Consider the following 18,827-nt stretch of genomic DNA (forward strand, 5'->3'; position numbering starts at 1 on the left):
TTCCCATGACGCGTTTGCCTTCGATTCCGCCTTCCACAATCAGTTGCAGCAACTCATATTTTGGAACTCAGATGATGTGTCCAAAATACCTCGTTTTTCTTATATTGATAATTTTTAAGAGTTCTCCATATTTTCTTAATCTTGTTAGAACTTCTTCATTTGAAACTTTGTCCGTCCCAGGAATCTTCAGAATACGTCTGTAGCACCACATTTCAAACGCTTCGATTTTGTTCATTGTTTGAATTTTTAAAGTACAAGATTCCAAGCCATAGAGTAGAATTGACCAGACATAGCATTTAACGTAGCAAATACGTAAATTGATTTTTTGAATTTGTGGAAAGAGTTTCTAGCCATCTCTATTCGACATTTGATTTCTTGATCTGATGTCCACTCTTCGTTTAGCCAGCAACCAAGGTATTTAAACTTAGCTATTCGTTCAATAGCTTCAGTTCCAATTTGGATGGTAGCATCGTTGTATGGTAGTCGTGCATTCGCTTACTCCTATTAATCATATTTATTTTTTTTTTTCATTTTATATTATTTTATTAATAGTAAACATCACATAGCGCTTAATTCATAATTATTTTAATAAGAGTAAATATCATATAACAGACACTCATAATTAATTTTTCTTCATTAGGGCCAAACCCGGTAAATACAAGGGTTCCAATTGTAGTAATATGCATTTTTGGGTATTTCAATAGAAATTTTCAAATAGGAGAAATCTTTTCACAAATTTTTTTCTTAATTATAAAACATCGATAAGATCGATAAGAGCTAACGTACTATTCACGAAAGGTTATTTACGGCTGAATCTTGATATTGATGGCATTCCCATTCAGTTTGTTGATAAGCTTAAACACATTGGAGTTGTATTTACTCCTAAATGCCACTTCGTCTTCCATATCAGTTATGTCATTCCATATTTATGTCATGCCATATTTAGACATAAGAACTTTAAAAATGCGCTTCGCAAACATACTTAATTTAATGGCAAATTAAAAGTAAAATATGAAAAAAAGCACTCATGTGCCACACATTTTTCGTATACCTTTCTTGATCCTGACCTTCGAACGAAGAGTTTTCTGCAATTGCGTGAACTACAAACGTAGACCATATGGCAAACATTACACCAACTCTGTGTGCAATTCTGCCAAGGTTATTTGAATAAATGAGTATCTGTTTTATGTACTAGGAAATATTTCGTCTACGATAGCAAACCTCACAACATCCTCCAAGTAACTCCCTCCCAAGAACACTGCTTAAGGTACAAGACCGCTTAATTCCTTTGTTTCTATCTCGAGAAGGAACAACCGTTACAGAATACGCTCTACATCCGAAGTCGTTATGACCCCAAACTTCACCCCTAGTTTGGTCGTTTCGCAAATTTGCACCAATCTCATACTCTTCATTCATCACAATATTCCATCTTAAATCAAATTTTTCATGCTGGTTTTGTTAAATATCTCGTCTTCTTTCTGGAATAGAAATCCTATTAAACTTTTAAGTTCTATGGTTGCAAACTTCCACAAATCCATTCCTAAGTGGTGGTGGGTTCAAGTCTTACACCATAGCTTTGGATGCTTTCGACCGCAGATATTAAAAATGAACAACCTATGCATACAATTTTTGTTTTCTTGAACCAAGGCATTATTTCGGAAGTATACATGAAGTTCCCTATGTAAGTATAATTTTCGACACCATCAGTATTTTTTGCTTTTTTTTCTCTATGTGTGCTTGATATATTTGATTGATGTAAACAATCTTTGATTAAAATTATTTATACTTGGAAGCAAGTACATAAATTCTAATATTTTTCGAGTTTAATATTGTATGGTCGATAGTTTTGTTTAGCCAGTATTTATCTATAGCGACTAAACTTAATTGAATTTAATTTACTAAAAAATTTTCTACTAACATTTAGGGCTTTCTACAGCACTGAATAACGACTGTTAGTAATTTATGTATTTACTAACTTTACAATAACACAATTTCTTTATAAGCTAATATTAAATATTTACATAAGCGCACAGCAAAAAAAAACGTTAAAAACATAAATTTTTTTAAGATAATCTTATTTTTTTTCTTCTGTTTATGAACTAAAATTTTCAAGTTGTTTAAGTAAATTAATTCTTTAAAAATAATGACAAAAGTATAAAAATTTATGGTATATATGTTAACAAACATTTCCTAGAGACATTCTTTAGAAAGTGACTCATATATCGATTTATAGATTAAATTAAGTCAGACATATCAAAAAGAAATAAATTGCTTTCATTTAAACGTTACATTCATTATGTTAATTATTTCGTATTTAATAAAATTACCAAAAAATTATAATAATTAGTTTATGGTTATAAAATAGATAAAATAATTTGTGAAACTGCTTGGTACCTCGTAGGCAATCAAAATTTTTCCAAGTTATTAAATGAAAATGAAGAAACAAGTAAGGTCAGCACGTAAAGAACTTATCAAAGACGTGTTAAGTAATGTAAATGAAATTACTTTGGAACAAAAATCTGAATTGGTGCATTTGGAAACATTTCTATCTTCGGAACAGAAGTGGCAAAAGATATTTATCATCCGCAATGACCAAAAACAACAAATTTTAAGCGCAACTGTACAAACTGTTTTTTGTTTGAGAGTGGGTGTCGGTACTATTCAACATCCCATATACGATATCAAGATGCTCCACAGCACATTCACTGAAGAAGATTCAATGCAATTATATCGGAGTTTACGTTGTGATGCGTGTTGTTGCCCGATATCACTACAAATGTTAGAGATCTACGCTCCATTTAAGAACAAACTAAACCTAATCGGAACTATTGAACAGCAGTTTAATTTATTTTACGCCGTATTTCACATAAAAAATCCAAACAAGGAAATACTTCTGAAAATTGTTGCTCAAGACATACATATGTGTATGTTTAAGGTAATAATTATTTATAATTAACTTAATTTTATGCTCAAACTTACACATAGATGTAACAGAGCTCAGAAGAAAATAACATTAATTTTTTAAGCAAACTTACATTGTAGATTCTAACTGCATATGGGCTTGAAGTAGGCTGTATATATCGAAAAAGTGTTTTTGATGGTGATGTTATCGAAGAGTATTCGCCATTATGTCTACAATACAATGAAAATTTACAAAACGAGCATAGATTAATGCTTTTGGCTGCTACTCTTTTGATTGTAAGTACCTAAGAAAAATATTACTTTCAGACATATATAACTCACAGACTTAAGAAATATTAAGTGGGTAATTCATCATAAGTTTATATATATATATGTGATCATATATAGGAAAAAGTGACTGCACAATAAGTCTTTTAGGTCGTGGTGCATTCATAGCCTATTATTTTATAATAACAGGGGATTTCTACCAGTATTGTGGGTCCTTTTTTAATTTTACTTCTGCTTACTTCTAAGAAAATCCAAGACAACCTCAAAATAATCAATGGCAATTGGTATTATTTCCGGAAACAAGATATCAAATTGTATCTAATTTAAACTATTAGGTTTTAGTTTTAATATAGGCATTAAAAATAATTCTGTAATGTAAGATATTACAGCTACATTATATTATTAGATTGTAATGCCATATATCATATCATCATATTTATATGCAGAATAGGCTACTAAAAAATGCTTAAAAATTTATACCTATTTAATAATAATGGCCTAAAGGCGAGAGCAAATAAAATTTACTTATAATCATAATAATTAATAGTTAAATATAGGTCGTGTGCGAGTTAGGCTAAGTTGCGTTCTAAATGAGGGAAATTCTAAGTTGTGTCGATAATGTATTGAAGTGTCGATACGTGTTGATAAATGGCATAATGTGTGCAGTGCAAAAAATCCCAAAAAATCTCCCATTTGGTTTAGCATCAACTTAGCCTAACTCGCACACGACCATAGTGATGCCAAAACTTCTCATATATGCCATCAGCTGTTCCAAAATTGAACTTCCAGATTAGATTTCATTTGAGCTACAGTTAACGCACATATGTCCAGGATCATAATCAAAACTTAATAACAAACTATTCTTTTTGAAATTGTTATTTTACTGGACTTTACTATGAGTTCTGAGTATTTTAATTCACTTTAAGAATCTCAAAAAAAAAACATCCTTTACTATATAAAATTGCTATATATTAATTTAAAAATGCTTTTAGAATGATAATTAAAGTACAGCACCACCAAAATAAATGCAAATTCTACTTAAACACGCCATTAGTATGTCTAGAATATTAAATACTTAGGTCGTGTGCGAGTTAGGCTAAGTTGGGTTCTAAATGAGGGAAATTCTAAGTTGTGTCGATAATGTATTGATGTGTCGGTACGTGTTGATAAATGGCAAAATGTGTGCAGTGCAAAAAATCCCAAAAATCTCCCATTTGTTTAGCATCAACTTAAGCCTAACTCGCACACGTCCTTAAATAGAATATTAAAATCTATCAGATACAATTGTGTAGCTGACTCACACAGTTTTGGGGAAGAAGTCTAATCATCGTCAGTTATTTTATAACCTTTCTTGCCAAGGTTTAACTTACAATATAAGCGGTAAACATCAGTTTCTTATACTGTTGACGAGTGGTTGCTTATTGACATAGTGTCCATGATTCCTACAACTAAAAATATCTGCGTCAATGCTAGACATATCATACTAAAAATAAAAGAAAAAATAAAATAAAAATATATTTTTTCCTAGAATAAAACTCTACATGGAGACCTTCACACATTGTAAGTCCCTCTTACCTGTAGTTAAGAGATTCAATACAGGTCCAAACTGTAATTACATAAAATATATTATAGTCGAGCATATAGCACTACTTATTCAGAACTTCCTATCTAAATTATCAAAATAGTAAATCAAAATAGTTTGTTTAGGTACCAGTAAAAATAGTTATGGAAATATAGAAATCAGCAAACAACTGCAGATTTAGCATTAGCACGTTCAAAAAACATTAATTATTTTACCAAATAAATTTAAACATAAAAATTTTTGGGTCTCTTCTATTTTTATATATTTTCTCATAATTCCAGTATTTTATAGTTATTATGTATTATAATTGCTTTTATAAATGTACTAATATATACATATATATTATTCTGGTATTTTAATAGGATTGCATGTACGAGAAGCTGCCAAATTTTTTAAAAAAGAGTTAATTTATCAACATTATCCATCTTATCCAAATGATTGTTTTATTCAATATTATGTTGTAAAACATCAATAAAATTTTATTAATATTAAATGACTATGTTCAATTATTGTTGAAGGCCTAAAGATTTTAAGTTAAGTAAGAAAACTGCACTTATTACTTGCAATAATGTGTTATAGGGTTGTTTGCATTTAACCCTAATTGCATTTAACTAAGTAAATGCCAGCACAATCTTTGTCACTGTTCTCTACAAGTTAATACACAGCCTCCATGTGACCACATCTGGATAGCTACATTCATCCGTGCGTAGTAAACTAATATGTGCAGCTAAACCTCATGGATGTATAAGGCTATGCGTTGGGCCAACTTAAACACCAAAAATAACACCAGCCTAGACATTTAACGAAGAATCACTCGTGCTAACAAATGTTACTTCGGGATAAGTAGGCAATTGAGAAATAAACCCCTGTCTTAACAAACAAAAACCATGCTCTTATCATGGCTGTCTGTTTGTATGGTGCAGAACCTTGGACAATTACCAACAGTGATGAGAAGGCGTTAGCATCACTCAAGAGAAAAAATTTACGAAAGATCTATGGTCCCTTATGCGATGGGGACGAGTATCGCATTAGATGGAACAATCTAATAACATAATCAAGCACATAAAAATTCATCAGCGTGCGATGGAATGAAAGTGCTTCGACTAGAAATGTGTTTGAATATGGAAAACGCGGTACAGGATGTTTGCATATTTAGAGTAAGGACCAGATGACCAACGATTTGGGAGTGCTCAATAATAACATCTGGCAACAGAAAACCACTGATTGGATTGGCTGGCGGAAGCTACTGAACGCAGCCAGGCACAAGTCACGTCTATAATGGTCAACAAAGTAAGTAAGTATATATCTTAACAATAAGGATTAGTATTGATCAATCTAAGCAACAGATGGTGTTGTTAACCAGAAAAAATGCCTTTATATATAAAATCGTACTACTTTAGAGTCTAAATTTTACTTACAGCAACAAAAAACAAAATTAAATACTGTGAAAGGTTTTTGGAGACGATTGGAAATGGATATCTTTATCAACGATGCGGTATATTTTTAATCTCCAGTTTTTATTTTCCAAACAAAATATGATCTTTTAAACGAGTACTTTTCGTCACCGAGTAAAATTGATACTTTTAAGGATATCCGTTTGAGTAAGATATCACTGTTAGAATTGCTGCTCCTGTCGATATCCGTTTAAGAAAAATATCACTAGCAGAATTGTAAATTATGTCGATAATTGTCAGAGATTTCACCAGCAAAATTATTGATCCAGTTGATATTTATTTTATAGAGATACCACTTTAAGATTCAAGGTTTTGTTTTGGAAATTAATAGTTGAAATTTTTATAGGAAACATTTTTCCTTTACATAATTATCAGTTACATTTAAAACAGAATTACTCGAGGAACTTTAAAGTCTTATTAAAAGTAAAACAAAATCAATATTTGGAGATGTGGTCTTTGTACGCACTCCAATCTTTTTCCTTCTGCGTTGAAATGAGTATATAATTCCTTTATATATATAACTATGATCACAATATTTGGCGATGTAGTCTTTGTACGCACTCCAATCTTTTTCCATCTGCGTTGAAAGGAATATATAATTCCTTTATATATAACTATGGTAATATCAAAATCCTTGTAAATATCCAAGAAAATTTATAAAAATAAAAACTTAACAATGTGTAGAAAATATATATAGTATTTTGTTTTTAAAAATTTATTTCCCAAATATGATCGAAATGTACTTTTATTATTAAAATTCAATTTTTGCATTATTTTTATAAATTAATATTCAAAACACGCATAAAATCGTTTTACATTTGCATGGAAATCCATACCTGTGATAATTGTAAATATGTATTTTTAATATATTTTTTTATTTATTTATTTTTTGTTTTTGTTTTTTTTGGGTTTTATTAAGTACGTATACTTAACTAAACTAAACTACTAAATATGAATTATTGCATTAAACGCATTTTAAAAAATAAACACTTGGTTTATTTTGCTTAAGGTTTAAACAACCTTCAAATTGCCCAACTTTTGTGAAACATTTTTGGTATTAGCTGGTGCTTTCTTGGCTTTCTTAATCGGAGTGGTTTTAGTAGCTTTTGGCTTTTTAACAACCATATCCTTGTGAAGCTCCTTTAAGCTAGCATCAGCCTTTTCTTGCTTATTTTTGATGGCTTCCTTGACCTAAAAGCATTTGTCGTAAAAAAGTGGTTGATATTGTGTTATTAAGTGATCGGTACCTTCTTAAGCTTCCCCTTAACTTCCTTTGGCTTCTTTTTGCCCTTGGTATCAGCAACTTTGAAAACGTTCTTATCCTTCTTTGATTTGTTTAAAGATGTTTTGGCTGGAGCAGCACCCTTTTTGCCACCAGCATTAGCTTTTGCTTTACGTGCCATAACTCACTGAAATATAAACACAGGACGTTTTTACACGTTATACTAAATTTACTTGCATTTTAATACAACAGCTACAACAAAGTTAATTAAAATACTCTTTGGTTTTAATATAAAATAAATTATTTATATTTATTTAGTTTAAAGTTTTAAATAATTTAACATTATTTGCTAACTGCATTTTACTTTAGCAGTTTGTGAGGGGGTGTTTAGCTCTGTTGTGCCATCCGAAGCAGCACGTTTACGACTATTAAGAAGTGCATTATTAGATTCAGTGTCTAACTCTGTTAAAGGCTTTGTAAGCATCTCTGGTGTTAAACGAAATGAGGCACGATACATATCTTTATTAGGAGCTACATTGCGTACAAAATGTATATCCAATGCGTTATTGTCAAGGCTTAAACCTAAATGTTGCTCAACTAGTGGTTTTACTAAACCTTTTGTATCTTCACCTTTAGTGAAAGTATATACATGAACGATAGGATAATTATAAGTTTTATTTGTAAAGTTCAAATCTGTTGCTTCCGCAGCGAATAAACCTCTAAAAGCATCTAGAAACTCTACAGCCATAGCGGGTAGATTCATTGTGATATGTATAGCAGTATCTGACGGAGAATTCGAGTCCACTTCTAACCATCGTTTAAGCAAATCTGCTTTAATATCTTCTAAGATAAAGTCACGCCCATCTTTATTGTATAATTTTGCTTGATTCGTGCATTTATTTCTTTTCATATTATTTTGCAACCAACGATAACTTTCTGGATTGAGATCATTAGCCAATACAATACAACGCTTTTTTGCTGCTGGCACACTAAAAGGACCCACACCAGCAAAGACATCATAAAGCACATCACCAGATTTTAATAGTTGGACTATACGTTCATGCTCAGTACATAATCTTGGATTCCAGTAAACGTTGGAAAAGTCAAATTCGAAAGTAATACCATTCTCTTTGGTTTCCACTTGATATTCTGGAACGCCAGAAATCAACTCGAAGGCAAAATTTCGGTATGTATTGTCAATGGTCGCTGCTTTGTTCACAACTGTGCGACAATTGGGTACTTTATCACATAAAACTTCACCTATTAACTTTTTATATGGCAATAAATGCTCACGAAGATTTATATGCACAATATGACCAATGCGTGAATACGAGGTTAGGCCGTCTTCATCAGTTGGTAGGACACACTTTAATATTTCATCAGCACGCCAATTTTTGTAGTTCAATTCTAATTCTTTGAAATAGAAATCTCTGGAAGTGATTTGATTTTCTTCAAGCTGTTCAATTGGCAGGGAATCCCATGATTTCACTGGTAATGGATGCAATAAAATTTCTTTAAACAAATTTTTATTATCTTTAGATTCATTAAGCACATTCTGCACCGGACGTAATTGCTCCATTTTTAATAACAAATTCTTTACTAATGGTAGCACCTTATGTAGCTGCTCTTCCGGAACACGCAATCGTGGTATCTGTACTTCCTTTCGAAACGCTTCACGTTCTAGCGTTTGCATGCCATACACATGGTGTGGTGGCTTAAGCAGTTCAGAGTCCATATTTTTGAAATAATGTCGCTGACGGAGCTGCTTGAAAATTTTTATATTTGTGTGGTTTCTTCGGAAAATACTTAGCAGCCCTACCATCAATAAGATTTACTAAGCCGTTTATAATTGCTAGTTTTATACAAAATTCTTACAGCACTTATAATACAAAGTAATTTTAAAAATAATACACATTTATTTTAGAAATATTTTATTCAATAAATTTAATTTTTATCAAAGAAAATAATATGAATACAGAACTTATTTTACCTTTTCTACCTACACTGTACGTACGCGAAACAGAATGAACTGAGATGTAATGAACAACGCAACAAATGCCAAACAGCGCAAAAGAGAAGTGCACAGGGTTGTTAAAAACATTAAATAAAATAAAATGAAGTTATAGAGCAACAATAAAATCTATTAAATATAAGAAAAATATAAAGAAATATTCTTTATATAAAATGAATTGAGTAAATAAATTTATTCTAAAAAATTATTAACCATTTTTCTATAGAGTCTGACGCATACAGTTAAAAGAATCATACTGACAGAGTGGTGAATTAACATGGGCGGTGTAACAGAAATACACCACTGCCACCTCAGCACAACTGCATTATTATTTTGAACTGCTAAGCCGACGTATGTTATCATGATTTGAGTTCTACAAAAATATATATTTGTACTAAATTTTAGTAATGAAAAATGCGTTTCTGATTTGTCTTTAACTGAATATTTTTTTCAGACTCTGGGTATTTTTATTCTCTGGGTATTATATTGATATTGTAATTAAATATTTTTAATTAATAAATCATATTGGCTGTAACTTATTTTTAAATCAAACATAATTTATATTAAAAGTAAACATTTTAGTCCATTTTCGACCCGAATACCCTGGTAGCTAGTGCTCGGTTTTTCTATCTTAGTTATAAGATTTTATATAATGTAATTAATTATAATAAAATAAAAAAAAATAGTCCATGTTATTGATAGATTGGCTACATTAGTAGTAGTAAATCAAGCTGGATAATTGTTTTTGTCCAAAAGCAGAATGTGTTAAACTTTTTATTTGTTGTTATAACCCGCTGGGATCAGTTTGTAAAATCTCTTTGAGGGATGGTAAACACAGTGGCGAAGCTAAAACAATTCTGGACGTCGACGACATCAGAGTTATGAGACCCATTTTATTACCTAGTCATAAAAGTAAATAATTTACATTCACTAAGACGATGAGGCATGTATGAAAGTTTTATTGCAAATCAAATTAAAATAAACACAAATTAATATAAATAAAAATGAAATGTGTTTCCAAATGAAGCTATAGTTTATAAACTCGCATGGAATGCATGGGAAGTGTGTTGGTTAGTGTCACTTACAAATAAAGTGACGAAAAACTTGGAACTTATTAAAAGTTTATGCAGCCTTGGCTAGTTGTGGCATAATATGATTAATCATCGTTTTTAATTTGACAGACATGAGTTCTAAACCTGGCATTTACAGTTCAAAAAATTATATACCTACTATAAACTAATTAAATAAAAATTTGGATAGTTCCTAAGATAATAGTTTGGAGTGATATAATCACTACATAATAAGTTCTTTATCCTTTCTGATATTATTTACAATAGTTGTGAATCACATAAATCAATCAAGTCTCAGTGGTTCAGTGGTTCTAAATGTTTAACTATCTGTTTTGTTCAAAAACTTTTGTTCAATAATCTGAACCTTTAGTTTGGATTAAAAACGTTAATTCAGTTATTTTAATCCTTAGCTTGGTTCAAAATATCGCAGGTTTTAATAGTTTAAACCAAAAATTAGTCTCAATGGTTTGGTTTAACACCACAAAAAAGCTCCGCTTTAAAACCGGTAAACATCCCTGCTATTTGCTAATCATATAAATAGAATAAAAAGTTTAAACAATCATGACAAAGCGAATAATTTTTACTAAAAATGTTTATTTATTGATCTTCAAAACCATATTGTCCATAAAAATGCAGACTTGACTACAATATACTGTATATTAGAAAAGATTTTAAGTTTTTTAGTTTATACCACAATAAAGTTTTGTATCGAGTTTCATTTTCTAGTGAAACTCGAATATTTTCGTTCATATCGAAAGCTATAAATATAATGTATGGTATTACTCGCGAGACTTTTCTTAACTCTCTTTTTCTATTTAACTTATATGGCTCTATGAATTTCCCTTTGCTTCTAAGAAAAAATACAAAAAATTGACTAATTAAATTGTTTTAAAACAAATAATATAAAAAAGAAATTAATGAAAATATATTACTTCTAAAACAGATATATATAATATAAAAAAATAAAATAAAATATATAATCCCATACTATTTCCATGATTCAAACACTAAAACTCTATAAAATAGTGATTTTATAACGTCATAGTAGGTATAATATAATCCGTTGGTTTTACAAAAGTCAAGGTATCTTTGGAGTAGTCCTAGTCATAACATATGCCAATTGTACGATAAAATTAATATATACCACTCCAAGATGATCTGATTCTTAGAGAGAGAGATTATAGACATTTTTATTTATCATATACAACATTTTCTGCCAAACTCTTTACTACAGGTTTTGAAAAGATTTCTATGAATTTTTCCATCATAATCGAAGAATTCAAGATCGCCATTTTTTTTGAAGTAGTCACAGTCATAACATATGCCAATTGTACGATAAAATTAATATATACCACCCCAAGATGATCTGACTCTTAGAGAGAGAGATTATAGAAATTTTTATTTATCATATACAACATTTTCTGCCAAGCTCTTTACTACAGGTATTAAAATATTTCTATGTTTTTTTTATCATAATCGAAGAATTTAAGATCGCCATCATCACCAAACCAAAGCTCCTTGATTTTGTTATTGATATTATGTCAACTTCCTCCAAACATGCTATTGTGTAATTAGAAAGTTGATGAGTTGCAATACTATGGTAAAAGTATAACCGGTAATACTTGGAATATTGATGAGGAAACCTTCCTAAACATATATAAACTTATGCGATGACCTATTACGTTCTGTGCGACTGCACTATGGTTGCATTAGAATAATATTTGTCAGAATTAGACAATCAGCACTTTAACCGATTTTCATCCCAAGTCAAATGTTCATTTTTTTATGCGGAGTCCATATTGTTTCGATCAAAAACCATAATTATCTACTGTTCAAGCAATTCATCGTTCCTTTACAACAAAGATGGTCAGCTAAATAGTACTAGAGGTAATATAATCCTATTTCTACATTAGATCCTTCGATTCTTTAACTCCATTAAGAATGTATTGAAACCTACTTTAACGGAAGTAATAAGAATCATTATCGATAAATCTTCTTAACAAGATAATGTACTTTTCCACAGTTTCGCAGGAAAATGCTTAACAGGTTACAATTCCTCCCTGTAAACTAAGCATAGTGACATCCAAATAGTCCCATAGTCAGTTGTACCCACTTTCTTCATCAGTTTTCTTGATTTTTTTTTTTTGACCATAAATATATTGACACAACAAAATCAACTTTAGTGGAATCCAGGTTCAACTAGTGTTTAAAAGTCTTCATTTCACATTAGCGTCTTTTCCAGTTTTAAGACCATTCATTCCCTACATCCAATTTAATAGTACTCACTTCTATTTATGTCTCTACTTTATAGATTATCTTCTATTTGCTTATAACAATACAAATACATATATAATTGTACTTATATTTAGTGATTTATAGGTTTATATAATCAATGCATTATTTGAAATAATTAACTTATGTGGGGATTATAGATATATTTATTAAACAGATTTATAGTGAATTAATGTTACTAATTTTCTAGCCATTTTTATTGTTGTGACATTACTAAAATTTGTTGTTCCTATATAAAGCATAGAGCAGAGTATAACTAATTAGAGACTAACAAGAGGCTTCATTAAATTATATAGAAGTATTTTAAGCCTCCCACAATTCTTAATTTGAAATAATAATTTCAAAATAATTAATTCCAAATTTCTTTAAAAATATTTGTCATATATTTATTTGCAGTAAAAATGTAAAGTACATATTGTGCTTTTATTCTTATAAAATATGTAAGAGATTTATATAAATATTTTGTCAATATAGATATTTGATTTAAAACATAAATAACTAATTAAAATTAATATTGCACTTTGTCAAGTAAATACAAATCAGAAAAATTAACTTAAATTTAATAACATTAATATTAATAAATTATCCGTAAATGCATTATGGAACGGTCATAATTATGGCTTTAACATTTGTGATAGTTAAATAAATAATTTGAGTATTTCTTAAAATTATATTCAAAATTAACAACAATAATAACAATAAAAAAATTAATTCAAATCACTTTGGTTAAGGCGGAAATAGCATTCTTTTAAAAATTAGCATATATAATAACTTAAAAATAAGATTAAAATCATCCATATTTGCTTTCGAAAAAGTTGATTACTTAAAATAACGAAATCAAAAATTATCTGCAATGCTCAATAACGCCTAGTAGCGGTCGTCGGACGAGGTACGCCCGATGTGCGTGGACGTGCTGACTTTGCGCGAACTGGGTTAGTAACACTGTCTGTATTATAGCTGAGATAGACATGAGATAGGTCAACAAAGTCGGGTTCTTTATTATTGTTCTTGGAGTCTGCGATATGCTTCCGCATATTGTTGCCAGTATAGGCAACACATTTCAACTGCCACTCGCCAATGTCTTCGTTCCAGTGTGTGTATTGATTTATCATTGACTGGTATTCCTTTGGTATGTAGGAATTTAAAACGAGTTCACATAGTGCTAGTTCACGAGATAAGCTACGTATATTTTCATAGACACCTTCCTTTTCGCGTTGATGTTCTTGTTGTTGATCGGCTAATTCAGACTTGACACCCATGAGCATTTGCATGACCCTGTGTATTTTCTTCGTAATACCAGTACTAGCATCCTGCAGAGATGAGTAACGTTCTTCAATATCAATACGTTCGGTTTCTTTTTGTTGTAATGTTGCACGCAAAGTTTGCTCAGCTTTTTCACGCTCTTCCAATTCGGCTAGGGATTGCTCTAAAAGTTGTTCTTGTGTATGTGCTTTTTCGAGTAAATTTTCACCGCCGACAAGTATTTTACCTTCCAATGACATGAGTTTGTTAAGTAAATCAGATTTTTCGGATTTTGCATGTTCGATTTCTTTTTCATGTTCACGTACGCGCTTCTCCAGCGCTTCCTTTTCAGCATCACTCTTTTCACGTTTCTTCTTAAGTTTCTTACCATTTTCAACAACACGATTCTCTTCTACTTCAATTTCAATTGCTTCTTCTTCTTCATCCTCATCGTCATCATCCTCTTCCAGTGACTGATCATCAAAAGTGCTTTCTTCAAGCTGTTTACGTAGACGTTCGATTTCTTCCTGGAAGTGACGCAATAAGGCATCTTTGGGTTCTTCATTAATATGCATGCGATTTTGTATGTTCTTAGCACGACTTGCATAACGTAAAGTGGAAATAGTTTCGGAATAATTGCTGTCTGCTGGACCAATTGTTGCACACATAACAGTTTTAGAATTACCACCTAAAGAATCTTGCAACAAACGTGTAAGTTTGGAATTCCTATAAGGAATGTGTGTGCTCTTGCCATCTACCAAAGCGCTTATAACATTTCCGAGCACAGAAAGTGACAAATTAATTTTTGTAGCTTCTTTCAAACGTTGCCCAGTTGCCTGAGTTTTACTCTGCCTCTCAGAACCGGCCAAATCTACTAACTGTAATTTTCCCATACGAACGTGTTGTATGCCTTCCTCACCCAGTTCACTGCTTTCTACGGTAATTGAAAATATTGCATGCGAACGTGAGGATTCTTCATTCATTTGGGTAGCGCCTACAGCACGATTTTTATTACCTAAACGCATTATATTCTCTAAGTCATCCGCATTATGCACCACATAGCCACTTAAATCCTTTACAAAAACACCAATATCGGGACGTTCCTTTACCTCAAGACTTTTGCTAACATCTTTGCCTAGTAAATCACGCACCTCTTCATTATAAATTTCCATATAGCTGACACGGACCAAAAACTTCTGATTCTCTCTAGCTTTTGCTATATGACCGAATATGTGCGCAAATGCATTGGGTATTATGCCTTTTGTCTGAGGCGAATCGGGATTACCAGACATAGTGTAAGTCTTACCAGTGCCTGTTTGGCCGTATGCAAGTATGGTGCCATTATATCCTTCAAGTACTTTCTCTACAATTGGTCTTGCCGTATCTACATACAGGTCTAATTGGTTGGAATCCGCATCAAAGACATTGTCAAAGTAATACGTTTTTGGTGGTTCATTTATTGTTGCATTCTGTTTTACTACAGTGATTGCTCGATTGATTTTATCCACTTTTATTGCATTTACTGAACCGTTGCTGATCTCATAGTTGTCCATTGGACGCGCACGTACCACAACACGTACATTCTCAATTTCACCTTCAACTCCATCAATTTGTTGATGTTGGTCTTGTGGCATTTTTAATTAAACACTTTTCTATTACTTTTTTAATTTAATATATTAATTTATTTTTAAATGTTGACGTTGCTAAGATATTTTATGCAATTCCTTGCTGCTAACATTTGTTTATTGATTTTTGTCACCACAGCTGACTCACAAGCACGGCACTGCCATATCAGAAAAATGTAAGTAAATTTCAAATTATGGAATTATAGTTGTACGCTTGAGTTAGCTGAATAATTTCGCTATAGTACATTTCCAATGTCTCATTTATTTAATTTACGCAGCTGATAGAAATTTTATGCACTTCACTTAATAATATATCACACAAAAAAATTATATATATAATTGATATATTATATTATTTATATACATTTTATATATCAATTACACATTCAATTAATAAAAACAAAGATTTTATTAAATACTTTCTTTTTCTTCTTGTTTATAGCTGTGTGTTTACATTTTACGTATAAAACATATATTGTTAAGGGATGTATTCGACATTTTTCCCTTAAATGAGCTGTTTTATTGATAATGAGCTCACTTATTTGAAAGATTTTTGTATGAGAAATCATACTGATTTGTGACTATAATTAACAAAACCGTTTAAATAAGATAATATAAATGTGTTCATAAATGAGTTGATTTATTGATAGTGAGCTCATTTATATGGAAGCATTTTGTGTAGTAAACGGTAACGGATTTCTGGAATAGTAAAACATATTTAAAAAAATTATAATATTATAATATGAAAAATTTGAAATAGTAAAAGTCGTTAAAATGTTAAAAAATCTTAATAAATTTTCTGCATTATTCAATAAATAAAATAAAAGTGCTATAAGATTATTTATCCTGAATCGCCAATGGAGACATCAGTGTTTTTAGACATTAGCACAGTAAGGGCGTTATATACTACTGGGAAATAATAGCTCATTCAAAGGTTGGATCAATCGGCTTGAATGATAATAGGAAGTGAAGCCAATTCAGTATGTGTGTGTATACTTTCTGATATTAAAGTCCATAAATTAAGGAAACAAATTTATAGAGTTCTGTGTATACACTGTAATCACTTCATCTATATGATGACGTATTTTTTGGACTGCACACATTTAGCCATTTATCAACACGTATCGACACATCACTAATTTATCGGCACAACTTAGAATTTCCCTCATTTAGAACGAAACTTAGCCTAACTCCCACACGTCCGTATGAATCGTAAAGGAAAGAAATTAGAAACGTATCATATTTGGCTACTGTTTATTTATTAAAACAGTTTTGATTATTTTGGACATACATTTCACATTGAACTAATTTAATGTATAGTTTATAGTATTTTTATTGTTTTGCGTGTTAGTTGCTCACATTATTGTTTCCTGAAATACAACTTTGTCAATCGAGTGCTAAGAACACAATCAAAGCGAGATAAAACTATAAAAAACCACAGTATGATTTTTATAATATTGTCTCGCGTGGGTTGTGTACATAAGGCGTGTAATAATTTTTTTACATTTTTGGTAGAAATTTAGAAATGATGAAGTTTTTGAAATTTGTAGACCTTTTTAATAAAAGTTTTGTTTTATTAAATAATGTAATTATAAATTAACTTAAAACGTTAATTAATATATAACTTGTTTTGTGTTTAGAAAATACAGTATACAATTCAATTTATTTTTATGCTACATTTCAAATAAATATTTTGGCAACCGAACGTTATGTGGTTCCATAGTGTAGCGGTTATCACGTCTGCTTTACACGCAGAAGGTCTCCAGTTCGATCCTGGATGGAACCAGCGGGATTTTTTTTTCGTATAAAACATATATTTTTAAATTAAATTTATTAGAAAAGACAGCCTAAAAAATTATTTTTATTATTATATGTGGTTGGTAATAATATATTTCAGAAGATTAATGCTTTGCAGAAAGTTAAGGAATAATTGTAAATAAATTAAACTATTATAATTAATAATAAATATACAGTTCAGTTATATTATTAAGTGATTTTATTTATAAAAACTGTTGAACTTGGCTTTCCCTATTTACCTAAAATATTTCCATATTTTCAAATGGTTGGTATATTCATAATATTTAAATAAAAATTACAATAGTTTTGACAAAAGATTTTAATTACATATTTATTTATTACATTATATTTATTTATTATTAATATTTAATTACAAATATTAAATTTGTTTAAGCTATCTATAAATTTTTTATGTGTTCTGAAGAAAAACTGAGGACTTGGTAAAGTAGATTCTGTACTACAATTTATCGCGAAAATGTGATTTGCTAAAATACTCTGAATCCATGAAGGTAGCACAATAAAACTCTAGAATCGCACTATCACCCAGCATTTGTAGATTGCTAAATCCGTGAATTTTTAATGCAAAAGTGCTAAGAATCTAGTGCTTTAGCGAAAATGGCACTAGAATGGAACCAAAAAAGTTTGCTTAAATGGGGCGGTCGACTTATAACCTGTATATGACCGGTAAGAGCGGAATGTCGTGGCAGAGGCTCTGGCCAGGAAATAGAAAGAATAGCACAAGATCGACAAAGCTAGAAGGAATTTGTTGCTGCTCTATGCTCCGTTAGGAGCGATATATAATTTTATATATTTGTGTTTAGCCAAAAAGTGTGTTTGTTTATGTTTATCTTGTAGATGCAAAAGAATTAAAAAAAAAATTATTAATTTTTTTTTCATTTAAGCTAATAACGACGATTTATATATTATTTAAATACAATTTCATTCATTATTTACGTTACATATTTATAAAAAAAATATTATGCAAAAAAGTCCACTTGGTTCCATCCAGGATCGAACTGGAGACCTTCTGCGTGTAAAGCAGACGTGATAACCGCTACACTATGGAACCGATAAATATACCGTTGATTAATTTTAAAATTGAATGCAAGTACTTTAAACGTGTTTAATACATTTCAGTTGGCTGAAAACTAATTGGTGGAGTTGGTCAAGCAATCACGGTCAAGGTTTTTATCTTTACAATAATAGTTCATATCTAATTATTAATAAATTGTGTTTTTCGTTATAGGTTGTTATAGGTTGTATTGACGAATATCCGGTTTCCTAGCATGCAGATATTTCACTGGATCACATCTTTCTTCTCATACTGGTAGTAATAAAAAAAA

General features: G+C 30.5%; 3 protein-coding genes and 2 non-coding genes across 5 annotated transcripts; 1 reads left to right on the forward strand and 4 right to left on the reverse strand.

Annotated features, from left to right (window-relative positions):
• Nucleotides 1–6,936: 6,936 nt before the first annotated feature.
• On the reverse strand, nt 6,937–9,528 carry LOC119672265 (tRNA (guanine(37)-N1)-methyltransferase). The gene is made up of 3 exons (XM_038083278.1): nt 9,438–9,528; nt 7,473–7,634; nt 6,937–7,416 (listed from the first exon to the last, which is right to left on the reverse strand). Exons 2-3 carry the CDS (start codon nt 7,626–7,628, stop codon nt 7,237–7,239), a joined length of 336 nt encoding a protein of 111 aa, XP_037939206.1. The 5' UTR covers nt 7,629–7,634; nt 9,438–9,528; the 3' UTR covers nt 6,937–7,236.
• LOC119679527 (tRNA (guanine(37)-N1)-methyltransferase-like) lies at nt 7,797–9,350 on the reverse strand. The gene has a single exon (XM_038091931.1). The coding sequence runs from the start codon at nt 9,267–9,269 to the stop codon at nt 7,797–7,799; it is 1,473 nt and encodes a 490-aa protein (XP_037947859.1). The 5' UTR covers nt 9,270–9,350.
• Nucleotides 9,529–13,369: 3,841 nt separating the features above from the next.
• Nucleotides 13,370–15,804, reverse strand: LOC119672157 (kinesin-like protein KIF3A). Its single transcript, XM_038083134.1, has one exon. The coding sequence runs from the start codon at nt 15,694–15,696 to the stop codon at nt 13,678–13,680; it is 2,019 nt and encodes a 672-aa protein (XP_037939062.1). The 5' UTR covers nt 15,697–15,804; the 3' UTR covers nt 13,370–13,677.
• A 1,596-nt stretch (nt 15,805–17,400) lies between these two features.
• Trnav-uac lies at nt 17,401–17,473 on the forward strand. The gene has a single exon. It is a non-coding gene; the product is annotated as a tRNA-Val (tRNA).
• Nucleotides 17,474–18,480: 1,007 nt separating this feature from the next.
• On the reverse strand, nt 18,481–18,553 carry Trnav-uac. Its single transcript has one exon. It is a non-coding gene; the product is annotated as a tRNA-Val (tRNA).
• Nucleotides 18,554–18,827: the final 274 nt, after the last annotated feature.

This window comes from Teleopsis dalmanni, chromosome 1, assembly GCF_002237135.1.
Source record: "Teleopsis dalmanni isolate 2A chromosome 1, ASM223713v2, whole genome shotgun sequence".
NCBI lineage: Eukaryota > Metazoa > Arthropoda > Insecta > Diptera > Diopsidae > Teleopsis > Teleopsis dalmanni.